General features: G+C 39.7%; 1 protein-coding gene across 1 annotated transcript; it reads right to left on the bottom strand.

Moving 5' to 3' along the window:
* Nucleotides 1–103: 103 nt before the first annotated feature.
* LOC114940218 (protein FAM135A) lies at nt 104–27,801 on the bottom strand. The gene is given in 18 exon segments (XM_029314754.2): nt 104–1,107; nt 1,575–1,802; nt 1,881–2,130; nt 2,461–2,616; nt 2,618–2,777; nt 3,287–4,077; nt 4,161–5,110; nt 5,554–6,222; nt 6,311–6,551; nt 6,821–6,955; nt 7,019–7,213; nt 7,286–7,370; nt 7,748–7,777; nt 7,914–8,048; nt 8,799–9,012; nt 9,470–9,546; nt 9,627–9,890; nt 27,030–27,801. Coding segments are annotated over 17 exon segments (4,599 nt in total). The 5' UTR covers nt 9,704–9,890; nt 27,030–27,801; the 3' UTR covers nt 104–901.
* Nucleotides 27,802–27,972: the final 171 nt, after the last annotated feature.

Raw genomic sequence — 27,972 nt, 5'->3', positions numbered from 1 at the left:
TGTGTCGTTGCATTGTCTTACTTTTATTATTATTTTTTTAGTATTATATTATTATTATTATTATTTTCTCCTTATCGCGTAGAACTCTACGTCGTAGAGCTCACGCTGGTTGAAGACCAGAGAGTCTTATAGTTTTTTTTTTTTCAAGTACGATACTTCGAATTCTCGACTGTCGCAATTGTACGAATAATTCCTTCCTTTCGCGATCTATTTCTCAGAATGATGTTGACGAAGCCGATGTGATCGTACTGTGTTGCTCCGGTTTACTAGGCCGTCAAACGCGCTCCATCGCAATTCTCGTTCCGATCTCTTCGAGATTGGTGGAGATTTCGATCATTCGACTAGTGACGCGTTAGAGTTTCCCATACATATACTTAATTTTCATTAGCATCTTTTCTACATCTTTTTCTTTGATCTCCTCTTCCCTCTTGGTCGAAGAGCTACTATCTATTATCTAATACCATCGTCACTACCACACTGCAGAATAGGTCCGTTTCACGGCGAGCTACGAGTACCTTCGATTCTTCGAACTCTCGATGAACTCTTCCCATTGCGAGAAGAATCTGAATTCGACTGTTTATCCGCGATATCTGTGATCGATATCAAGATGAGAACCTAATACGGCGATTGATACTAAAATTCGACAACGACGCGGGTCGCGTTTCGTGTAAAAAAAGATTGCCTCGCTCCGAAATCGTTTCCGCGGAAGAGCGCTTGAACGATGAAGGAAGAAACGAGGCAACACTCTCTATTCCGGATGTCTATAAGTTACACTAATTACGGGATCGTCGAAGACGTCGCGGAGAACGGACGAATACCGCGTGTCCAAGCGTACCTTTTTTCGATATAAGCCTACAGTTTAATTAATTTTTTTCCCTTCGTGCGCTAAACAGTCCTTTCCTTATCTGAAGTACTTCAGTCCCGCCACCAGCATGAACTTTTCGATAAAAAGCTCGGAATCGAGGACGGCGATATGCGCGGCACGGCCAATCAGGGCGTTCGCTGTCGGTGGCAAAGCATGATGCACGTCGTATCTAACGAGACTGACACCGGGCGCTGACATGATGGGGTACAGGATGTTGTGCACCATCTCGCGATACGCGGCACCTGGAAAAATCGGATTGTAATGTTTATTATATTATTACTATCAATTTTAATATAAATATTTAATAAAGAAAATTTGTAGCTTGATTGATAAAATAATGCTCAAAATTCTGTCGAATTATAATATATATTATATTATTACTATAATTTTTAATACAAATATTTAATATAATATATAATATTTAATAAAGAAATATATATATGTGATTTCCAATTGAGATATTTGTAGCTTGAATGATAAAATAATGCTCAATTCTGTGAAATTATAATATAGATATATTATATTCTTACTATAATTTTTAATAAAAATATTTAATATAATATATAATATTTAATAAAGAAATATATTTGATTTCCAATTGATAATTTTGTAGCTTAAATGATAAAATAATGCTCAATTCTGACGAATAAACGAACAGCATAAATATGTATATAACAATGAAAACACAAAAGATGTTCAAGTATGATACCTTGATCCGTTGGATCTCGAACTGCAGCCTTGCAGAGCTCGATTCGAGCGGAATGCAGGGGCACGTATCGATCCTGGGCGCTGCCGCACAGCAAAACATGTTTGAACTTTTGTAGATTGCTCTTCTGGCTCAGACGGAACATGAAGGAGCGCCTCACGTCCGGCGAATCCTTCATGGCCAGTTGCAGCAGCGATCCGGATTTCTTCCACTTTTGCATGAACCACATGCCTGAGCGAAAGAATGACGAATTGTACAGAATGTTCTCTACATCGAGAAATGGCTCGAATTATTTATTATTAAACTCACCCGCGTTCACCAAACCGCTCGTGTTGTACAGAGTGCCTAGATGGGGTCCGCTCAAGCTGAGGAAAGTATGCAAACGAGGCAGAAGCGGCCGCAGCTGCGGTCGCGTCAGGGCGCTACGGATGATTATGGTCCCAAGGGAGTGCCCGATGAAGCTCACCTTCGTCGGATTCAGACCCGACGATTCAATGTGATAGAGGATTTCGGCCACCAAGCGGTCGGTCATCGTCTCGAAATCGGAGAAGGTGTCGCCCTTTCGTACACAAACGATATACATGATAATTCGATAATTTTATCGAAAACATTAAGATCTTAAATAAGGCTCTAAAAAATTTATATATTTATTTATTCACTTATTGATCAGACTAATCCTTTAATAAATAAAAATCCAGAGAGAGATTCAAAGAATTTCAAAAGTATCAAACATTTTTATGAAATAAATAATATAAAATATTTATAACATTAAATAAACGTAAAAAGGAATAAAAAACAATTAATATTTCAATAAGAAAAAATATTTCACAAGCGTTCTAAAAATATATCTGATTTAGATTTCGAAGAAAGACTATTACTTGTAATTTACCTGATTTCTTTCGGACATGAGGAAGTCCAAGTGTGCCCCGGGCAGACCCAATTCCAAATACGTCTTGACGAGACGAAGATCGGCAGCGTTTCCATCGAGGCCGTGGACGCATATGATGAGATGCGCACCCTCCGGCGAGAATAGCCGATACTCGTCAGCTGATGTGGAAGTACGGCAGGGTCGAGGCCAGGGTCGGATAATCACTAAGAGGCACATTCGATCTTAATGATTGAACCGACGGCGAGGAGTTGAGGAAGTCACCGTATCCGAGGGATTGGGCTCGTTTATGCAAATGCAACTGTGCTTCCTCGCGCTCTCTAGAGGATGGTAAGGTAGACAGAGAAGAGAACTTAACTATAAACGGAGAGATACAGACGAAACGACGCGAAAGCGAAAGCAAAACTGCACCTAGCGAAATCCTGACGATCATCGTCACTTGTACCGCGCATTGCAAAATAATTCGGCGAAAAACAAGAAAAAGAAGAAACACCACTAAAGCATAAATATAATTTTCATAAAGCAAATTTTGATATTCACAAGGCGTAATTTGTTTGTGAAATTGCTTTTAAAGATAAATTAATTATAATAAGATCTTCAGAATAAATTTAAGCATCCTTTTCCAAGCTTGCCTCTAATTTAATTAAATTAATCGAAAATAACAATATCAAATCAGGTCAAATAACTTAAACTTCATGGATTATTCAAAAGGGCGCCTTTTTCCTTGAAACTAGAAATTAAAATAAAAGTGAAACAAAGTTTCCTAAATACTAGGCTTATAAAAGGAAGCAGTTCTAATCGGGAGAGACGGCTGGGAAACCCGACGCACCTGTAGATCTTCCCCGAGAAGCTCATCTGTCGCTTGAACTCCTCCTTGCACTTCTTAAAGTTGATGAAGTCGTCCTGCGTGGACTGCAGCAGCTCTTTGCCCTCCTGATAACAGTCTAGGCAGATGTCCCTGGCGCCGTAGACGCTGTCCCGGTTCCGTTGCGGGCTGCAGGGTGCCGTCTTGTTCTGCTTCGGACTCCTGGTCTGCTTCACCGTCTCGTACACGTGGTAGAGAGGATTGTCGATCGGCGCCGGAGGATCCCGAAACTCCTCGGGTGGCGGCGGCTCGTCCTGAAACATCTTGGGCGGTGGCAGCCGCACTTCCTCGTACGAGTGCTCCTCCACGCTGTCCTTCGCGGTGATGGTAGGACGATCCTTGCGTGGCACGATCTTGGACAGCTTCTGCCGCAACTGCTCGCTCGTCAGCTTGGCCTGATTGCGACGCTGCTCCGAGCTGGAGGTGTCGCCGCTGCTGACCCAGCCCGAACACTCGGACGTGAGGTTGCTGGAGCTCGAGCTGGGCGTGGGACTGCTGGGTCTGGTGGACGGCGGACTCAGGAGATTGGGAATGACCGGCAGATTGTTGCTCAGGCTGTCCTTGCTGTCCCGTATCGGCATGCAGGGTAGAGAGACCGCGCTGCGTGGCACCACCACCTTGTTTTGAGCCACCGGCACGCTGGCGCATCGCAGCCTCTTCGCGTTTGGCGCTGGAACTCCGACACTCGTCGACGTGTCCGACGGTGTCGTGCCGTTCGTCGTCGGCGCCTCCATGGGCGATTTTATGGGTTCCATCTAAGACAAATTATTCAAATATATCAATTAAATTGTATAATATGTATGTTTCTTATTGTGTGTTACATTTTTGAAAATCCTACCTTCAGGATAATTTTATTGTTGTTCTCTACCTCGAGGACACTCGTCGCAGGTGCCGAAGGAGGATGACGGTACTTGGGCAACGGGGCGACAGCGGGATCCTGATACGCCGGTGGTGGCGGTGCCGGCTTTCTGTTTTTGTGACTGCACTTCTTCTCATTTTTCCGACCGCTCTCTTCCGGGTGATCCGTATCGAGGACGGGCGCCGAGTGCGGTCGCCTGCCGTGCTTGTCTCTCCTTCTCTCGACGCGAGACTCTCTCTTCGGTTCCGGTTTCGTGGCTATCACTTCGTAGATTGGCTCCTGAGAGGTCTCCGTGCCCTTCTTCTCGCGTCGTTGCTTCTCCTCGCTGTAATTCTGGCCTACGCCATTGCGAGACGACTTGGCCGATCGATCGGCTCTTCTACGGGTCGGTCGATCCCTCCGGAAGTCGCAGCATTCGTTGCGCTCCACGTCATCGATCAGCCGTTCCGTGCTCTTCGGCCTCTTCGGCTTCTCGTCGCGCGCTCTTCCGCTGGTGCTGCCATTTGTACGATAGAAGAACGAGTCTGTGGTCGCGTAAAAATTCGATCGTTTGTTCGGCGGATCCGCGAGGTGCGAATAGCTGCTGGTCAGCATGTTGCCATTCATGGACTCCGGGATCTCCGGGCGATTCCTGTGCGTCATCGACGTCTTGCCAAGGGTGTGATACCTGCGGCTCTCGATACCGTTCGTTTGACTATACTTGCCGCCTGTTTGATGCCCAGTCTTTCTCGAGTTTCCTCGATAAGTGACCCTGTCCAACGTCGCTGTATGCAATGGTTGGGCCTCCTGCAAGAAGCTGTCGCCGTTGACGTTCGCCTTGGATAGAAAGCTACTTTGGTCGTTTGTGGTCGTTGGCAACGGTTGGCGCGTTCCCAGGCGATGACTTCGCGGCTCCAGTCGTATTCTTCTGGTATCGAGGGAATGATAATCTACAGGAAGCACAAACAGATCCATTATATTTTTTATTTGTTTTTCTATCAACATTACTCCAGCAAACACCGATATATAATTGTTACATTGCTATAATAAAACGGAATATAACAGGTAATATAACGTGTACGTTACATGTAACATCCATGTTAGTTGTAATTTCCCACTCATAGATGTAACATTTTAATATAACATATATTACATTGTAGTTATATTGTAATTATATACCAAATAGCACATTGATGTATTAATAAGTCAGTGCTATCTTGGGATATAATAACAATATAACTACAATGTAATATATGTAATATTAAAAATGTTACATCTATGAGTGGGAAATTACAACTAACATATATGTTACATATAACATGCTTGAGTATATAACATTTATATACTGTGTTTGCTGGGACATTTCAATCGACACTATTTCAAAAGATACTACCTTCAACCATATTCGACGATTTATTTTCCAAGCGATCGGGCAACTGACTGAGGTCCAGGGCGCCCAGGCAGGTCGGCACCGCGAGATTCTGCTCGCAGGATTTGGACGACGGTCGATAACCGGGCAGGTGTCCGCCGGGCGGCAACTCGGGAAACATCGCCGCGAGCAACGAGGTGATGGAAGTGGAATGATGATCGGACTGCTGGTGTTGCTGCACCAGCATCTGCGTGGACTTGGCGCGAGGGAGAGGGATCACTGGCGTGGAACCGAGGGATGGATTCGGCGCGGAACAGGCTTGCTGACCCGAGGGCGGGAAGAGGGTGCTACTGGACGGCACTGTCGATCTGGGCCTCCCTCTTGAGGGCACCGTCGCGGGCGGCGTGACGTTGCGACCGCCGCCACGTTGCCCACGTGGAAATAGTTGGGTCGACACGGACCTGGGGAGAGTCTTGGGCGACGTTCTCGGCTGTAGGGGAGTCACCAGCTCGGGACCCAGCTGATCGAGGGACTTGCTGTGCCTCGCCGGAAGCGTGGAAGGCGTCAGCATCAGGCGGGCCTGGATCGATCCGATGTCCTGCGCCGCGCCTTCGCTCCTGGGCGACCAGATGCCTATGGAGCGCGACTCCAGGATCGCCGCTATTCCGCAACTGCAGTCGTCCATGCTAGGAACTGAGGAGAAGATATATATAGTTTTTGATGTGATGAATTATTGATTATTATTATTATTATTATTATATATTTATTGCGATAAACTTACCGCTGTTTCTGTGCCTCTGCTGCATGTCGGCGTACTGATCCTCGAAGATCAAAGGCAACGAGTGAAGATCGCCGTCCAGCTCCGGACAATGGACAGGTAACGGTGGCAGAGATGCGAGATAACGCGATCTCCGAGCAGCCTCGCTCACCGCTTGATAAGACTGATAATTCGCGTCGTAACAGCCCGCTGCCGACGTTCTCGGATTTTCTAATACGAAGAAACCCTCCGCGAATCGCTTTACCTGAAAATTGATAATCATTTGTGGATAAAAAAATGTTATAAAAAATATAGATAATTTTAAAGTGTAAGACAGGCAATAAGAGCCAAATCGCGGATGACAGTGCGTTATCCCAACGAAACTAAATTTTTTTGTTAGAATTAAATACCTGTGCACCTGCGATTTGGCTCTTTATTGCCTGTCTTACACTTTAAATTTATATTTATATTACAGAGCCTTGTTAAACTCTTAATAGATAATTTTGTTTAGATAAAAATGAAGTCTCGCTTTACTCTCAATTGATGATGAACTCGTGCTAAATGCTGATGAACCGCTTCTCGGCCGGAGAACGCTTCCAGAAAATGCTGCCAAAGGACGATATTTTGTGCGCAGAGTTGGGCTATGTCGGCCTCCTCGGTGTCCATCAACTGCGAAAGACCATAGTTTTGAGGAACGTGTCGACAAACGGAAAGCTTGAAGAAGAGACGAACCTTCGTGATCTCCTTGTGCGTGTTCTGCGCGAGCTCGAGCGCCCTTTGTTGCCAGGAAGGGAGGAGTCGCGCTAAATCAGACAAGTCGTTGAGCAAAGATTCCCTCGCGGCCAGAAGCAGCCTCGTGACCTCTTGCTGGACCAGTCTCGCGTGTTGTATCCTCGTTCCCGACCCGACGCACCTCGTGGTGGTCTCCTGGAAGGAGACTTGGATCGATTACACAATGTCTCTTTGATATATCCGATGAATCTCGAATAACAGACTCACAATATTTCCAAACGTGGTCGAGTTGTTGTCACCGTTCGCTGCGGGTTGCTTAAACTGCAGCCAGGGTTTTCCGCCTCGCGGTGCGCTGCAATTGCAATTGAATAAATTACAGGACACGCAATTAATTTTTATGACGATACCTATATTATAATCGCAATCGCGCTTATTAAACATTTGTTTATTTCTATTTATTGCAAGGGGTAACCATTTTATTTGCTCAAGTATTTTTCATGCGAAAAAAAAGTACGTCGTGTATTATACATCGTTTACTAATTAACGTGATTTTTAAAGTCGTACAGGAGTCAATGCGAACATGTAATCACTGTAAATGTTAGATTTAAATTGAAAATCAAGTCGGTTCCGAAATCCAAGAGTCGAGGTAAGGGTATAATAAATTGTGCGTCTACTTGTGCGAAAAGTTTAGCCGGTTTTCTGAGCTTGTTTAAAGTATCAAGAACTCACCAGCTCTGCACTACGTGCAGTATGCTCTTCCTACTTTCGTCGGGGTGAAAGGGCACGACCATAAAACAGAAAGAGGGGACTCTCGTGAGGGACAACGTCGATTATATACATACACATCGAGCGGATTGCTTATTGGAGAATTACGAAATGCGAGGGCGATACTGACTTGATGTACGGCTGATGGAGTGCCACGAGACAGGCGTGGATCGTGATAGACACCGCGGCTAGGTGAAAGTAATCGAAGAGCACCGGCAGATGGTAGTGAAGACCCTTCGTAGGTGTGAAGTTCAGTTGCAGTGCCCTGAAAAAGAATCGATCAGTCCCGACGCGATTTCGACACAATTCACGAACAAATATCCAACAGAGATATCTGATAGACGTTTAAAGGGTGTTTGGAAAAGATATCTTTCTAGACGTCTCTGCGACGAGTGTTGCGAATTGAGTGTTGCCTGGAGTAATTTTCTTCAACGTCGTTACCCAATCTGCTTTATCGAGTCTACCCGAAGAAAATTAACTTTGAAACTTGACGGAAGAGAGTCACTTAGGAACGCGATTATGATATTCGCGAGGAGATACGCTGTAATTGCAATTTGTATACTCGCGATATTCGTGGATCGCTCGTGTCGTGTCTATGAAACTAAGAAATGGCATGCAACTGTCTGCACACAATGATATCTTTCATAAATAATTTCAAGTTAAATCAATAAAGCGAATATTTTAAAAATATTCTAAAAAATAATTTTAGACGGATATGATTATACATGATCATCTACAATCTAGCGTTAGAAGAGAAATAATAAAAATAGAAGCAGTCTAATTTATTCCATCTTCTTTAATTTGAAATTTGTCGCATTATTTATTATTTTCTTAATAATTCGCGGATTCAGGAGAGATCGTAAACAAGAGATAAAAATTGCGCGGTCGGCTGATTGCTCAGATTGTTCGTGGTCCACCCTTTGCATGTCTCTGCTATATATCAGAGAAGGAGCTGGGTGGAAAAGGGGGAAGGATAATTTACGCCAACGCCCGTATTAAACGGCAAGACGCTCACCTCGAGGACACGCAAGCCATGTTGCCCGGCTGCGTCGGCTCGCTGAACCATAGCTCGACACCTAGATTGAAGTGGGTTCGGGACAGAGCTTCCTCGATCTTGTGACTGTGTACGAGCACATGCGCTCGGAACAGGACGGAAGTGCCGAGTGTCACCTCCTCGTTCCTGTACAGGATCTGAAAACGCTTACTCGTGCCCGGCGCCTCGAGGGAATCTGCAACACGAATTTCGCTTCGTCGAGCTTGCTCGTTCGAGTTTCTCCCATCCCGAGATTGCGATCGAGATTGCACGAATCGATCGAAATAAAGCGAATCCGACAAGTACTTTTGCGTGATACGACTGAGAACTTTGAGCGATGCGAGGCTCTCTCACGCGATGCTCTCTCGCGTAAGAAATTGAAATATCAAAACTTGAAATATCCGAGAAAAATTGCTCCTGATATCTCAAATTTCTCTCTCTCTCTCTCTCTCTTTTCTCTTTTAATAATATATGAAAAATATAAAAAAGTAATATGTAATACAGAGAAAATGTTCGTCGTAAAAGGAATGCTTTTGCATTCGATATACATAATAATAATAATAATAAAGTAAAATAATAATAAAAGAAATAATATACATGCAAAATGAGATATTCATGTCGCGAGGATTTGTTGAATCTTGAAGTATACTTACGATTTCGCGGTTGGTTGACTTCCACCTTGACCGGCAGCTTCGGCGATACTCGGAGAGCAGTTCGGATCTGATAGTACCTGGAAAGCAAACAGTTTCAATCGGACAATCGCGAAATGTTAGCGAACGCGCCGTCAGACACGAGCCGGATTGATCTTACCCGCGTTGGAAGAGGTCAACATTGTAGAATTTGCAGAGCTCGAGAGAGAACTCGAGGGTGGCCTGTAGATCGCTCATTTCGATCCTCGCGATGGAAAGAACCACCCCCGTCCCGCGCTACCCCTGATACAGCCACTAATCGCACGAAGACCAGCAATCTCGCTCAACACGACGGTGACTTGCGAGCAGAAAATCTTTAGGGCCTTGCCGAATCTCTAGACTCGTTCCTGCCATCCTGAGGAGGGATTTCAGCGCCAGAAGTCCTCTGAAATAATGTACGATAAACAATTCGATTTATAATACAAAAATCTGCAAAGAGCAAAAATTTTAAGATAGGAACGATATATTTAATTCGACCCAAACTAGCCAAGAAATTTTTATTTTATTTCCACAACGTTTCGACCATCTGTTTTTGGTCCTTTTCAAGTGAAAAATTCCTTGATAAAAGCGCAGTTAGTTGACACTGTTGTCATGATTATTAAACAATATGCGATTATCGGAATTTTTTAAAAACATTTGAAATAACTTTTAAAAAAAAGTAACCGCATCTTATGGTTATGATGGATCGTCAAAAAACTCTTATCAAGGAATTTTTTACTTGAAAAGGACCAAAAACAGATGGTCGAAACGTTGTGGAAATAAAATAAAAATTTCTTGGCTAGTTTCGGTCGAGAATTAAATATATCGTTCCTATTTTAAATACCACTAGCGACGTTTAAATATTCAATTTGATAATTTTAAGAGTTGTCTGAGATTATAAAAAAATAAAATGACACATGTATCTACGTAAAGAGACGCTGTCGCATTAATGCGATCGAAATAGTTTGAAATAAAGTCATGATTTCAAGTTGTATTAATATTCCACATTCTACCGGCGTTTTAATATTAAATATGAACGTGCAGCAGTCGCGAAATATTTGATGGTTCCTCATTGTCGAGGACAATACAAAAGGCGCTTTTCATATTTCAAAATCTATGTATGCACAGGGAACAGCGAAGGCCATAACCGTCTCGTTAAAGTTGCATCGTTACACTTATATGATATTCGTCGTTTCGCGACGATAAAAACAGAATTTGCGCGCTGCAAATAAATCGGCGCGTAATATCCAACTTGTTAGAGCCGCGCGGCCAAATTTAGTTCGGGGACAAACTTAGCCGCGGCTAATTACAATTTCTAAACAAGATATGGATATTTAATTATATCGGGCGAGTCTGTTTATATAACGGGATGAATTACTTATAAAGGAACAACAACCCGCAATATGTGTAAACGTACGTATACACGATGCTGGATGATGCATCAGGCGCGGTAAGGATTTAAATAAACGCCTCTTTTTGTACATGTACGAATCGATATACCGAAGGCCGGTGTGTGTAGTCTACTGCTTTGACGTGATGTCCGTAGTCGTGGAAAGTATTTCACGGCGATCTGCGTTTCACTGTCAAGGACGGTCAGAAGCGAGCACGCGAGGCGCAATTATCCTCTCTGCTTCGTCTGCGAAGGATCAATGGCCTATTCGCGATGTAATCTTAATTTTTCTAAGACGCCCGTTTAAGAGAGAGAGAGAGAGAGAGAGAGGGAGGGAGGCAAAAATTTAATAAAACATTCATCAATTGCGAAAATATTCAAATATTGAAAGCTAAAGGCGGATTAAGTTTTATATATAATAATTAAACGCGTGTATCTTTTTTTCCTCTCGATTGATTCCACAAAGCTGCTTTTTAATAGATATTTCCTGTTTTTTAACAGTTTTTTATTTCCGCTTGTCAAAACGGTTTATATCGAAAATTGATATTTTATTGAAAATAGCATTCTGAGTGCGCGGTCTATAACATTTTTTTGCTAAAATGTCAACTTTAAATTCGCCAAAGCTTTGGCCATTAAACAAAAAATTTGTAAAATGTCTCACGTCATTTTCGTATATATAACAACACTATGTTTGTTCTATATATTTATCGCTCTATCATAAACTACGCTTGTCCGCCTTTATTGAACGAGCATTTTTATTATTTTGTTTCTCGCTGCATATAAAAATACGCTGCAGTTTAATGCCTTTATACTGTGAGCATGATAAGAAAAAATGCGTATCAAAAAACTGACATAATAATAGCTAGATATGCGTATGATTCGCATAAAAATCATTTATAATATAATCACACGTCAATATTAATCTCTCTCTCTCTATGTATCAATCTAAGTCACTCAATTACTCACTTATATTATTCAAGAAAAATACTAATGGCTACATTATTTTTGCGCGAGATCTCCATAAATAAACGAAGACACGCTATCGACAGAATAATCCCTCATCGAGATAAACTCGCTCGACTCTAGACAGAGATTCGTATAATCAGAGTGTTCCATTATTAATGTCACATATACTTTATTCGTATTACACTTTATCGATATGGATTATACACGAGCGATTGTTTCAACGCGACAATCTCCGACGCGGGAAGCCATTCTGGACTACGCTTAGGGGAAAACTTTCTTAATTTACGCTCGTCGATACTGTCAAGGACGATATATTTTCTCGACGGTGGACGACGGTGCTCACGATGCCGGAAAACGCTTCTTGGCGAACGCACTTCACTGCCAAGGCTGTTCAAAGGCTGCGTAAGCTCGACCGCTTCTTTCTGTCGCATTTAAAACAAGAAGATGGAAGACAGACACCCTCTTGCGTCATATCGACTCTTTTTGCACAACCCTCTTTTACACGAGGGAAAAAAGACTGGCATTTAGATCCGCGTTTGTTTGCATATAAATAAATATTTTAAAAAAAAGAAAATTTTTTTTTTAGAAATTTCCGAACAAGCAATTATGCGTAAAAATGTGCAAATAATGAAATTTGTAAAGAAAAATAGGATTGCTTAATTAATCTCGTTCGGGAATTTGAAATAATTTTCATCGAAATTACGCTATCGCGCGCCTGCGTCAACGTGATCGCACGGGTATATTCTCAGACTCTCGTGCAGCCGTTTTAACGAGAGCGATTAATATCACGATCTCTCTCATCGTCACTGTCAAGGCCGCACGAAGGCCAGCATAGCCCGGAAGCCGGCTTTTCCAGCGCGTTTATCCACCTGGTGCATAGATCAACGACCTGGTTTCGAGTTAAAAGGTAATTCCCGCGCTGTATAACGATGGTTCATTATCCATCATCCGAGTATTCGAATCAACGTATGTATGGCATACAGATGGGAGTTGTACTTTACTGTCAGGAAATAAATTTTCGGGTTTTTGGGTCAATTTTGCTAAAAATAAATTCTAATCAAAATTGTGAGATCTCTCTACCGGTTAGAATAATTAACCCGTAACCGAGAGGAAGAAAAAAATGTAGTCCGAGAGAGAAACTATCATCCGTCACGCTGAAATGCGGAAAAGTTCGTTATTCTTTTTCCTATAAACCGCAGAAGTCCGCAAGTTATTCCCGGTAGTTGAAGCAAAGTCCGTGCAATAATTTAAACGGCCGGATTTTCCTCCAACTCGGACGACACGAGGGTGAAGGAAGAAGGAAGAAATGAACGCGCGCCGGCTGCGCTGCTAGAAGGCAGCTGTGCTCTGCCACTTTTAACTTGGTCTTCCGTAATCCGGTTACGTGTACATGTGTGTAACCGGTGAGAAATAAGCGGACGACATTGGGCATTCCGCGGATGTTTCTGAATTCTTTCTATTCTCAGCGACGTCTATCTTATTTCAACAATGTCGCGAAAGAGCAATGTTGTGCGATTCAAGTTGACAATATATTTTATAAAATGCTCTGTTTCTTTCAACATTTTTAGACAAATTATATTTTATAAATTATATTTATATGTATACATCTCCTTCACGTTTTATTCATCATTATCATATTATTTGTTAGTTTTAAAATAAAATATAATGTTATAACATTATGTATAATTTCTTTCGTCTTGTTTTATATTTTTAATAAAACGTAATTAAATATTTTGAATTTATTATATTGTATTTCCACAACAAAGTTTTCGCAAATTTTTACATTATACTAAAAAATAACTGCGAAATGCAATTTTAGAATCAAAATTATCATATACCATATTCCGTGTCATTAACGTCATATACTTTGCTTCTCGCATTACTAACGAGCAACATCTCATTCTCTATACAAATGTGAGTTTCAAGTACGAGTGTCTGTTGTCGCTTTGATGGGTTTTATAAGTCATATGCATTTTACTTGATTTATACACGTACCATCGTAATTCTTTAAGCGACATTCTGCACGCAGATGTGAATCTATACATATAATATTAAAAATAATATCAGCAATTTTTGTTAAACGTCGAAAAGTGCAAAAAATATATGAGACTCCTGATAAGATATTAATGGACAGGTTAAAATAATTAATGCAATACAATTTGAATAAATCGTTGTAATCGAATATTAAATAAAATAAAATAAAATCCGCAAGAAGCTGCATTAAAATAATTGGAAAATAAGAGCAAATTTGTATTCATTAATATAGGTAAGTTTTTAATTAAATCGAAGATGTTCGATCGAATCATTTCATGCACTTGATAATTTCTCGATAATATATAACTTATGACGAAGAGCATTTCGCATGAGGATTACTCTTGCACGCGCTCTCCTCTCGCGACGTGTGTACCGCTGGTGATATTTCTAGCCCTGAGGCCGACGCACCGTGGCCCAGTTTAACGCCTCTAGGCGACGCCGGCCTACATCGACCGATGCGTATTTACGTACAGACGGGCGAAGATACGATGCACGCGAAAATATACGAGAGGGAGAATGAGCGAGATAAGAGGCTTGCATGAACAGAGCGCGTGAACGAAAATCCCCGAGGCTTAGCATATTTTCTGGTACTTTCGCGAATGGGGTTCAAATGGGGTGCAATTTCATTATCATTTCGGTTGTTGTTTACTTCGAAGCGGCTTCTTTGCGCGCGGCATCTTCGTTGAGAGAATGTTGCTGTTATTTTAAATCTTTATAATTAAATTTGTTGTGTGCCATATCCCCTATATATAGTTACGAGAGAAAGGAAAGAATTTTTCTTGTTATTTTATTCGAAGAGAATCTTATCGAGGAATCCGTTGCGAATGTATCTGAAGTAATAATGTGTATCTTACATTTCTCATAGACTCTTGTAACAATATAAAATTTTCTCTTTTTATTAAATTAATTTACTTGGAAGAATCAGGAAAAAATTGCAAATATTTGTACATATGTATACTTGATGCTTCGCCAGTGAGAGCTTAAACTACTGAGAGCTTAATTTTCTTCTTCATACGTACACAACTTTGCTCTCGCAAATTTGCAGAGCGCAACTTATAATTTAATTTAGTCGCGAGTCCTGAATTCTTTTCGCAAAGTTACTTATTTTTTGAATGACAGCACGAAACTATGCTATGAAAATAGAGACGTACATAATATCCACAACGGAATAAACCTGTAGGTCGCGTGTTAACACCGATTATTGTGTAACATTTTGCCGGAGCAATCTTCTTCCTATAAAATTGATTTTCTTTCCGATAAACTTTGTAGGTTAAATTAAATATACGGAACTATAAATATATCGAGAGCATTATTTCTTGTATATCAAAGGTTCGTTCTATAATCGTCTAAGGAACGTGGAACTTGTGAAACATTTTTTTCTCTTCGCAGGAAAGAGAGAAAAAGATATAATGTCTACAAATAAAAGGTAAAAAATATTTTGCATTTCGTACGAGTTGGAAGATCATCATCTTCAAAGCGCGTGTTCTAAAACAGTAATTTAAAAAAATTGCTGTATCGTGAGAAGCACGCACATAGCGTAGAAGTCCATCTTTTAGAACCGTATTTCTTTCATTCCTATTCATTTTTAGAATTCCGCAGATAACTGCAAATTCGCTTCGTCAACAACTCTTCATTAGATGAGTATCAAAGCAGTTTTTTTTCTGCAATATGTATAATCATCGTGACGCCATCGCGGCCTCGTAGAGAAGATGTGAATAGCGACGCATAATTAAGCAGTTTATTTTAAAACAGACATCAAATAAAATTTGAGATACAAAATGTAGTCACAGCTACATTTACTTGTATTTATTTTTTAATAGAATATAATATTTTGTACAAACATCGATATACCCACACACATAGATATAATGCATTATAATTACAACAAAATTATAATAATATGTCTTTAAAAAATCTTTTCAATTTGATGAAAGCATAAATAATTTGTCTCTAAATATATTCCTGTAATTTAATTCAGCATTTCGATACACCGAGTCTTATTACATTATAATTTCCAGCGAAATGCTTTCTCGAAGATTCGCAATCGTCTGTAAAGTAATTGCTCTTTGAACTCGGCGAAATGGTTAAAGAAAATCAAATTTAATAATCCCAGCTTTTGAATGATAAAGCGAATCTTGAAGCGTCATCAGGGATTTATTTAACCGATTATCGTTCGATCATAAAATCGCGTGAGCGATTGTCGAGCGAAAAAGATCGGAAATGTGATTAATTCGTCGCCCTTCTGAATAACGAGACAGAGGAAACGGGCTCTAACGAGGAAGATTGAAATTTCGTATCGATTAGCGCATCGTCATTCGCGAATTTCCATGTCGCGCGGACCCTTCCCGGGTCGTCTACCTATCGGTCGACCGCCGCCCCTTTTGGTCAGACTCGCACACGCGTTTACTACTTCGCGGTATCGCGACTTCATGCATATTCCGTTCCTTTATAACGCACACCTTCATTTGTGTGTGGAAATTACATGCCCACGTGTCAAATATATTTTCTAATAATAAAAGAAGAGATTTCATTATTTTCAAAATTATATCTTTAACGATTCACATTTTTCCTCAAATCAGCCCACTTTAGTAAAAATCTATAATTGTGCAATATATATTTTTTTAAATTTAAAAAAATATATATTGCACAATTATAGATTTTTACTAACACAAAGTGGGCTGATTTGTGGGCTGATTTGTGGGCTGATTTGTGGGCTGATTTTAAAAAAGATATATATATATATCTTCTTATTTTAAATTTAAAAAAATATATATTGCACAATTATAGATTTTTACTAACACAAAGTGGGCTGATTTGAGGAAAAATGTACCATAAATCGTTGAAGATATAATTTTGAAAATAATGAAATCTCTTTTTATATATATATAACGCACACCCTTATTTGTGTGTGGAAATTACATGCCTACGTGTCAAATATATTTTCTAATAATAAAAGAAGAGATTTAATTATTTTCAAAATTATATCTTTAACGATTTACATTTTTCCTCAAATTAGCCCACTTTAGTAAAAATCTATAATTGTGCAATATAATATATTTTTTTAAATTTAAAATAAAAAGATATATATATATATATATAATGTAATATATATGCAAAAGTTGATTGCATCTCTGTTTTTATTCCAAAATTCCTGCGAACACTTTTCTGCGCCGCAATCTCGCCTCGCTCTGCATGCGATCGATCGCCTCCGTTACGAGACGCATGGGACTCGATCGTAAAAACGAAACCGGAAGATTCACCGAGTTTCGTGACTTCGCAGAAAATGGGAAATTAATCATTTTGTCGCGGGAGGAGAGGGAGATCGAACGCGAGAATCTCGATCGTGGCTCGCTTTGCGTGCCACCCCTTCGCTTCTCAATCTCCCATCTCTCCCACGTCTTTGACCCTTTCCCTCGGTCGTTTCCCTCGGAGCGCTTAACCCCCGACCTTTTTCGGTTCGGTCGCTCGTATTTAGTCGGCCCGTATACACGGCCTTGTATTATTAAATTCCGTTTCCCGATAAGTTCATGCTTTCCGGGAAAGCGAATTCGAACCCGAGCTTCGAAAGTTCAAAGCGAAAGTCGAATGAGTAATTTCAAGTTTCCGACGGCTCTTATTGGACGAAATTGGAATTTAGAGTCCTATACGATGCACTTATGCTTTTCCACGCCGCTTCTCTATCCTCGAGATTGCATTCTTGACGCGAGAGCAATCTTGTGTGAATAATATACTCGTGCCATTTATGTGTAAATTATTTTTCAACTAATTGTTTTTATTTCTTTTTCACTCTTATCATTAAATCAATAATTATTCGTGTAATTCACTGCATATGCACAAAGTGAAAAATTTTATTTAAATAGTTTAAATATTATTTTCAATATTCTTGAAATCATTATCAAGTAAATTTTATATATCAAATAATTCAAGTTTATACATTTTCTCTCAAATATACATATACATATATAGAGACGGACTTATTATTTAAACAAAATTATTGTTTAACCCTGATTCGTAAACGCGACGTATTTTGATCCGGGAATGTCGATATATTTATACCCTCCGGACTGAAGTAACTTCGAAGAACAGTTCTACAAAGACGAAAGCGCGAAAGTGCGCTTATACTTGTATGGATGAATTTTTTATTATCTCCTCGCAAGCTGATCTTAAAATAGTGCAGCTATCGCTATCGCTAGATTTGTGCCCCCATGCGGCCGCTTTTAAGATATTAAATTGTAATCTGTCGCTCTTCTCTCAACAAATCCGCGTGACCTTAGATAGTAGTAGTAGGCTTTTCGTATAAATGGAAATTTCTTCTCGCGAAGGATATTCACGTTTTCCCTTTGACCCTCGTCTCTTTTCGACGGAGAGAACCTGGATATTTGATGGAGCTTCTTGTCCATGGCGTATTAAGCGTTGCAAATTTAAAGGTCGACTCGGATTGCATCGATAAGATAAATAAATAAGCGCAAGAAAATATGCGACGGATATCTTTGAGTTTTCATTGTTCTTTTCCGTCGATATTTTTCTCATATCGCATTTCATATTCATTAAATTATCATGATGACTCCTGAAAGGCACGGAATTAATATAAAAATGTAATATAAAGCTATCATGATCAATAAAAAATCTCATACAATATTCATTTGTCGTTACTAAGAAAAGAAGAGAGTAATTTATTAAATAATTCATTTTTTACGCAAACAAGCGAGTGTGTAAAGTATTATAAGCATAACAAGTCATTCTCTTAAAAGATTTCAACTTTAAAAATTGCTGTTTGTGCAAGAATTGCTTGAAAATTTAATTGTATAAAAATTCAAATATTTTATCCGAAAAGAAATTTAAGTTCACTCTGAATCAGTGGTTCTTAACCTTTTTGAAGTTACGGAACACTTTTGATTATAAGAAAAATTTGCGAAACCAAAATCATTAAGATTATAAAGACAATAACAAAAATATGCATGAACATATTTTTTATTAAAAATTATACAGTACAAATTATGTAACAGTAAAAAATTTTAATTTAAATTTAAAAAACAATATTCACAAAATTAAAAAAAAATATAGTAGTTTTTTCAATGTAGGTACGCCGTGCTTTCATAATTTCGCGGAACACTGATTAAAAACCACTGCTCTAAATACTAGGACTTTTATGAAATTTATGCTGCAGAAGTGTAAACAGTTTTACAGCAATAAAAAAAAAATCGCGCGGTGACAAACAGGGGAAGTTAACCGTCGGAAAAGGCGATCTTTTCCGAATCCTCCCTCAATGAGCCACGTCCTCGCTCGCAGGAGTCGCGTGCGTATTTGGGCAGACGTCTAGACGGTTTCAATCCGACGAGGCCGATCGGTGCCTCTCTCCGCGTGTAATCGAAAGTATTTCTTATCTTTAAGATACATGGTTCTCGCAACACCGCAGATCGAATCTTTCCCGAGGTAAGCTCGAGATCCGTCGCTCAGCTTCCTACGTTCGAACAGCATCGGCTTATTACGGCAATAAATCCTCGCACGAGGAGCCCGTAGTTCGGCGAACGAAGGAAGAGCTGAAATGAGGCTAACCACCGATCGCCGACGATTTACTCGACACTCATGGATTCAATTCGCCGGTTTTTTACGGACTTCTTTTTCGCGCGCCAAAGATTACACTATGAATATATACTAGACACTTTATTACGTCATGTTTCGATAATAATTATTAATTTTATTATAAATATATTATATTATTAAATTTCTGAATTTGCTTTCATCGCGTAAAATAAAATTATTTAATATATAAAATTATCTTCTTAATTATATACATATATAAACAACTGTCGAAATAACATGCTTATCACTGGTAGATACTCGAGCTTATTTTGAAATTAAATGATAAAGCAATACAATTTATAACTAAAATAAAAATGTGACGATGAACATTGTATCTTTATTCGTTTTTTATACAAAAGATGACATTAATAACTCGATGAAAATTTTTTCAGTCCAATATATCAGACCACATAAATTAACGAAATATTAATCGTTGCGAAAAAACGATAATAATAACACGATACGTGAGATGATAAGAGAGGAAGCATATGTAAAATCAGCATCGAGTTTTCAATACAAAGCATCTTGTTCGATTCCTATCGCAAAAACATTGTTATCCAGTGTAATGTAAATTGAAGATGCAAATTGCTGGCGGCTGGTTCGTTCATGGAACATCGACGTCGTTTCGTATTCGTAGTACAGTAATGCAAAAACCCTCTCATTTGCATCTCGGGTTTACATTAGTGTTTGCTGTAAATGTGATTCTAGCATCTACTTATATAACAAAATAAAGACGCGACCTCCGCAAAAAGAAACTTGGTAACAATCGCGTCGTCTCTGCCTGTTCGGTGCAAAAATGTGAACTCTTGTCGTGTTAGCGCGTTAAAACGTTAAATCCATTTATCTAGTAGCGCGCTGGAGAAGAAATTTTATCATCGCGTATTTCTCCGATGAAATACAGCTTTGGTCAAAAATCTGGAGCGCTTTAATAAATGGCAGGCTAAGCTAATTACAGAGTTCATAAATTAACCTAATAAATTTTTATTTCGTATTATATATAATTATTATAATATAATATATGTATAATTTTATTTTAATTTGCAAGGGTATTGTCGAGAATATTTGATTTATCAATCAATCATAAATATCAAGAAAATATAAATTCAATAAATAGATTCAATAATAGATATAAAATAGATACAATTAATAATTTCTATTTTATGGATAATTAATATTGTGTATAAATATAAAATAAATGGTATCTAAAAATCTTTAGTAAACGAAAAGAGTGTACCTTGTCAATCAACTATAGTTCAAAGAATTCCTTTTTTACTCATTTTGTTCGAGTTGCTCGAAGAATGCTCTTTTAACGCTTTTTTTCTCCGAACGAGAATTCTCGTCTCTCTAGCGAAAACTAAATGCGTACAAATTGGCGGAAATCTACGGTGACATCGTTATAAAGGTGATCACCTATTATAAGTATAATCCATAAAATGTTCTATGACATTCTGTCTACTTTTAATACAATGTATTTCAATCATTCAGCGTCTGTTTTAAGCGCGAAAGAAGAGATTTAAAATTCATTTTAAATAATTGTGAAATATGTCCAAAGCAACGTCAATGATAATTGATTGATTTCGATGTTAAGAAGAATAATTTTTGATATAAATAAAAATATCGTAACTTTCTGTCTATAAAAAAAATGTCTGAGATACCAGCGTCAATTAGTTTAAGATCTATCGAAACACCTCGCATATAAATGCGCCTTCATACATACGATCGTATATCTCCGCACGTGTTTCCTTCTTGAACCGATAAACCGCTGGTTCAACAACCACGCGAGCATGCTCGAGAAGTTTCAACCCCTGAGACGATAAAGCAGCCTTTATTGCCGCGACCAGCTACAAGCACACGTGCGTGCACGTAATCCTTTTCTTTCTGCGGTTCTGCGACCAGATCGCGTATCGAGAGCCTCCGATAACGATCAGGTTACGTTCCATGCACGCACGTCACATTTTTTTTTTTTTTTTTCATATATGGTATTCTTGCGAAACCGGCGAGACGATAAAGGGCGGCGATAACTTTCCCGCGGCCTTCCGGCGTCCGATGACTAATCACGCAAATTTGTTTTAACAATCAAGGCCATAATTTCTAAATTTATATCGCGCGCCAGGCTCGTAAATTATCAGACTAGACGTTGTACAGCGTGTCTCAGACGACGCTTTTCCCAAATTCTCCTAATTATAATCTAAAATTGAATTATACCTACTCATTTAAATTCAAGGAGATTAAATTTTACTCAGACACACATTTAATTTGCGAAATATACTATCGAGGAATATATTTTTAATTAATTTAATATCGAAAAGAACACAAATAAAATAGTCCAGGAAAATCGATATTAAATACGTTTTCTTGGGTTAAAATTGAAAATTGAAATTTAAGATGAAAATGTTGAAACATCATGTACAAATACGACAGATGCTGCAAGAGGGAAGTGCAAGCACAAATTGACGTATCAAATAGATAGTCGAGACGATTCTTCTCTCGTTCTTCTTTCCGTTGTCTCGAGGCCCGATCTCGTCTTGAGACGAAATTGTTCTGCCCGAGCCAAACTCTCGTGCAATTCGTTCGCTAATTACCGCGATGGATCGAGCCAAGAATCAACACCGTAACCTGGATAATTCTTAACCGCATTGCCACTAATAATTTTCCGGAATACTTCTTCGAAACGAGTCACGGATTACCTCAATTTGCCGCGAAACATCACGATATTATCGAAAATATATTAATAATAAAAGACGTAATTATAGTTTTTCGATCTATTTATTTCCACGACTATAATAAACGTAAATCAATGAAAAGTAAAGGAAGAAGAGAAAGAGAAGAAAAATAAATTACCCCAGCTATGACAATTATATTTAATAGAGAGGAGTCCCATCTATTATTCATCAGGAACATTAAGATTCGATTCTTGAACTCATTACGCCAAGTATTTCGATCGATTACAATTGAGATGTTACTTATGCAATAAAATGATTCACCGTTTATTACTTAATAATACAAACACAAACAATCGATTATGAAATTCTTGAAGCTCTGACGTAACGTGTATAAAAGTATATTGGGACAGTCTCCAATTACTGTTTTGCCAGTTTTCAATATAACAATGCTCTATATATATATATTCATGCTTGCTCTGATATTCTTTTGAGAGAGGGCGTATATATACGTCGGTTCAATGACCACCCTGATGAAAAGATTGAAAATGATACAACCACACAGTCTTTTTCTCGTCGAGATAAGGTTTTAGGTGGGATATAAAGCACTCTGACTGATTATTGTTAAGACCGGAAATAGGGCGAGACAACAAGAGGCTCACACAGGAACGTTATAATTCACGGAAGCGAGGAAAGAAAATGGCGAGGGTAGCGACCGAGAAATATGTTTTTGGCGATAATACGAGAGCACGTTGGCACCAGTACCTGTCGAGAAAAATAGGATGGCTCGCGCTTGGAGAGAGAAAAATTCGTTTTTAAGATAAAGCACCAAGAATGATATATATCCGATGCGATGAAATCTTTGATTTTAATTTTAATTGCGATTTAGTAGAGTAATTTTAAAAAGTAATTTCTTAACTGTAACATTTAAATGTAGTTTCCACGTTAAAAGTGATTAAAAGTTTTCAAAAGGGTTTTAACTGAAATAAATATCTTTAAAAATTCTAAAAGTTATAATTAACATAAGACATTTAAAATATGAAATATTATATACAATTTATAATAAATAATATTCTCTCTCTTGAAAATTCGAAAATTATTAAGTCAAAATATTTATCGGAGTATAATTAAAATCATAGGCTCTCCAGAATAACTCGGTTGACGTAAGTTGCAAAGAGCCAAGTTTAAAATAAAGCAGATTGATCAGAGATTCACTCGCGAAATTCGCGTATAATTTTCTCTCAAATATACGACGATTTTTCATGCGAATTTTTCATTTCCCATTGCGAGGTCTCACGGGAGCTACTCTTTCATGCTCGATTCTTCAGGCACGGTCACCATTATCGGCATCCTGTTTAGGTACTCCACCGTATGCATATTTTTTTGCCAGGGAAATTTGGAACGATAGGATGGGCAAAAGGGAAGAGAGAGAGAGAGACTGTTCCCAACGGGAATGCGATCCCTCGAATGCTGCTCCATATATTGGTTGACCTTTTCTGAAAACGGTCACGTCTGAGAAATGTCAGAGTACTACTACCACTACTACTCCTGGCTGTTATGTGTGTGTGTGTGTGAAGTTTAGGCCACACATCTGTTACATTATTGAAGTCATCGCACTGCTCGGTTCGGCAGTCACGTTTGTTGAAGGAGGACGGAGAAGACGAGAGAGATGGAATTTTCCTACGAAAGGACTGAATCCGCTTCCGTGCCCTTTATCTCGCCCGCGCTTCCACTAATCGAATACGATTCCGCTAGTCGGACAGTAGTATAATCGATAATGGAACGGTACACCGGTACATACCCTCCCGGAATATCGCGGTTGGAGACGTGAAGTAAAAGCGCGCTTTGGGCGGAGCGCAATTTAATAATAGCCAATTGATTTTAGATTCCATTCATCTCCGCGAAAATTGACTTTCCGAGTAGTCGAGGTTTATTAAATTATCAATGGCTACGTTATTATGAACAGCGGGATGAATTGAACATGAGTCAACTCCCTTCAACTTTCTCCGGTTCTCGTTTCGTGAAATATTTGCTCTACGCCGCGTGTTCTGTGTCGTTGCACTGTTTTAGTTCAATTTAATTACATATCACAATTCAAGAAAGATTCAGAAAGAAAGAAATTAAGCAAGGAGAGTCGTAATTAAATTATGACGTATACGCATATCGAATGTGTTATGCTGTCGCACGTGTCGTGACAAATTTGCTGATATTACGGAGGTCGAACTTCCGATCCTGATAAAGTTAACGCTACATTAACGCGTTGTATGATCCATGTTGTTGCGTAAGTAAACATATCCCCCACGCGCGTATTTCGGAATAACATTAAATATATATGAAGATTAAATTCCATTGGTCAGGTTACAGCATAAATTCTTTTGACCGATCACCTTCGTAATGATTTTATAATATATAATAAAATTATTCTTTTTTCTTATATCAAATAATGGAAAATATTGTTTTGTCGAACTTTGAAAATGGGCAATATTTCAAATAATTTTATAATAAATGAGATTTTAATTATTATTAATATAAGATGAAAAAATCATTAAAATAATTTGGAAGAAATCCTAAATATATTGTGATTCGAATTTGAAGATAAACAAAAATAAAACACATCGGCAAATCCGATTTGGATACAATCTTTCGATTGGAATAAAAAGTTTCTGAAAGCTATAACATTCGGCTTACGTGGCAGTATCGTAATTCCACATGCGCGACGTTTAAAAACTTTTGCTCGTAGGCACAAGTGTATATACGCTAGTTATTACTTCGCAGATACTCGGAATAGCGCGACTGTAATCCTCTCGAGTGTGATAGTGACACGCACGCGACAAGGGGATTGACGGTCGCAAAGTATAATATTCGAGATCATCTTATACCTCGTGTGTCGCGGCTGCATCGCAGAATCGCATGATCGATCACTTCTTACAGAGTTTACCGCGACGATGGTTATCGGCGTTGGGCAGGCAACCTCGCTAAATTATGTATTGAACACCGTAGTTCATGGGCGGTTCCGTGGACAGGATATATACATTTCCGGCTCATATAAGATCGACCAGAAATCGCATCTAGATTCGTCCAATCGAATTGTGACATTTATGCCAACGTGTGTTTTCATTTCCGTTTGTCGTTTTAATAAATTTCAATCACAAGTTGTACACTTTCAGTTATTATTATTTTTTTATATAATTAATTTTATTTTCATAATTATGAAATGCATATATGGAAATTTACTAATTATAATTAAAGTATCATTTATTATAGAATTATAATAAGGAGACTGGTAGTTATATATTAAAAAGAAACAAAGAGGATGAGAAAATTCCTTCAACTTTAGCCAACGTGTGTTTCATTTCCGTTTGTCATTTTAACAAATTTCAATCACAAGTTGTACACTTTCAGTTATTATTATTTTTTTATATAATTAATATTATTTGCATAATTATGAAATGCATATATAGAAATTTACTAATTATAATTAAAGTATCATTTATTATAGAATTATAATAAGAAGACTGGTAGTTATATATTAAAAAGAAACAAAGAGGATGAGAAAATTTCTTCAACTTTAGTACAATCGATATAAAAAAAAAAAAAAAAAAGATTTGAGGAATATATGGTACATTATCAGTACAATTCAGATTCGCACATAATCATTTTCATCCGTTCAAAGATTAGAGAGCAATAAAAGAAGATATCGGATTTGTATAGCACGAATGAAACCTTATTCACTTGAGAGCAATGATACGAGCTGAACGTAATACCGTTGAAAATTAAGGTTGCGTTAGAAAAGTTCATTGAATCGCTTCTCCGGATTTAAATAAATTGAGATTTACCGATGCATATATGTAGGTGCATACAGGAAGCTAGATAGTAGCCAGTCCCCCTATATAACAGGAGAGAATAAACGTTGACTCACGAGAGGGATATCAAAAGCCGTGACTCACTGGAGCACGATGACGAAGTTAGCGTGTGCGACCTCTCTTTGTCGCGCTTCTGAAAGTTGGGTGGAAAAGGGGATGGAAGAAAAAGAAAAAGAGATCCGGTAACACTTCTCTTAAGCGACTAATCGAGGCCAGTGTGCATATAGTATATCGAGAGGAGGAAAATGATAGGGAGAAGAGTAGTAGATGGGAGATTCTCGAGCGGTCGACGAGCCTCGAGTACTATTCCTGGTATTCGCTTATGGTACTCGTGATCGTACAACGATGATGAAAGGGGTGAAGGAGAACGCGAAGAGAGCAAAGGGCGCGTGCATACGTCGCGCACAGTACTCTCCATTCTTCATTGTTAGCCCGAGGAAGGAACCTCGCGCGCATGGGTGATTCCGGTTTACCAAAGTTAAAGCAAGGAGGGAGAAAAAAATATTAAAAAAAAAAAAAAAAAAAAAAACAGAGAGAAAAAGAAGAAGGAGGAATGGAATTGCGGATGGTTGGCAGGGGAGCGGGAGAAAAATCGCGACGATAACCGTACATTATATATAGAGAGATCCTCCTCTCTTTTTATCCTCTTCCCACTCCCCAGATAGCACCGAGGGTGCTCATCGAAGCAGCGTTCCCTCGTCCCAATTACCGTACCCATCCACACGCTCGTGCAATTTGCATTCGACCTCTATTTCCTCGCGATGCGAGACTGCGTGCGTTCCTCGTCACCTGGACCGCGTATCGTCGTTCGTCCGAAAAGTGTAAACAATGCTGGAATAATATCCCAGCCCTAAATAGCACACCATTAACAAATCCTCAGGATGTTCTCCGAACGTCTTCGGAAAGACCTCCTAAACATTCCTAATATTCAACCTTTATTCTTCTACAAGCAGAATCTGAAAGGAGCGTCTGTTTCCTCGAAGTAAACGGGATGAAAAAAATATGGATAGAATCTAGAATATTGTGGATGCCCAATAATGAATACTCACGATAGACGAGAAACTCGGCAGCTAGAGGCCGACGTCGACGACCGACGAGCATCATCCTCCCTTTCCGTCCTTCCACCTTCTTACTCGAAGCACTCCGGACTTCCGGCGACGTTCCGCAAAACCCGGGCGATCCTGCCGCCGCTCCGGCAACACCCACTTTCTCCCCTGGCCTCGTAACCTCGAGGACCACTTTCCTTCCCTCTCGCCGCCGAACAGAGCGCAGGGGCGCAACGTAACTCCAAACAGCAGCAGCAGCAGCGTTCTCCTCGTCTTCGTCGTCACCACCACAACCACTTCCACCATCAACCCCCGGCGCCACCACCCCTGTCGCCGTCACCGCCGTCGCTGCCACAGTCACAACAAGCAACTACGGCAGTAGTAGCAGACGCTCGATGTACTACTGTCAGACAGTTCGCACCCCCGACGTGTCACGTGAGAGCTCTCCCTCTCTCTCTCTCGGGGCGGGAGCTATCGACTCACCCTCGTTAACAATTAATCGCCGAGCTCGGCGCACCGGAACTCGCGACACTTCGCTCGGGCGGGCTTCCTCGCATCCTCGCGAGCGAAGCGGGATGAGAAAACGGGATGCGGAACGGAACACGGAACGAACGCGTTCGTTCCGCCGCGGCCGTCGCAGTGGCCGGTGTGGCTGCGCGCGGCACGGAAACCCTCCGAAAGCAGCAGCCTCCCTCCACACTACCGTCGCTCCCTACTCGTCCACCCCGCCTTCTTCTCCCTCTGCCGACTGGTCGCTGACTGTCCTAGGGAGAGAGCGTACGCGTGACCGTTGCATGCGCGTGTCCCGGCATGCGCCCTCGACACACGCGCCCGCGAACGGGATGCTGGGCATCCTTGGCGTCATCTGGGGTTGCACGTGTACAACTCGAAGGGTGCTTGTTCCATTTCTTTTTTTTTTTTTTTTTTTTTTTATTTCCATTCCTAC

Source organism: Nylanderia fulva, unplaced genomic scaffold, assembly GCF_048542155.1.
Source record: "Nylanderia fulva isolate GAGA-0341 unplaced genomic scaffold, ASM4854215v1 Scaffold16, whole genome shotgun sequence".
Classification (NCBI taxonomy): Eukaryota; Metazoa; Arthropoda; class Insecta; order Hymenoptera; family Formicidae; genus Nylanderia; species Nylanderia fulva.
The sequence above is the reverse complement of the archived record's forward strand: the minus strand, read 5'-3'. Positions and strand labels throughout refer to the sequence as shown.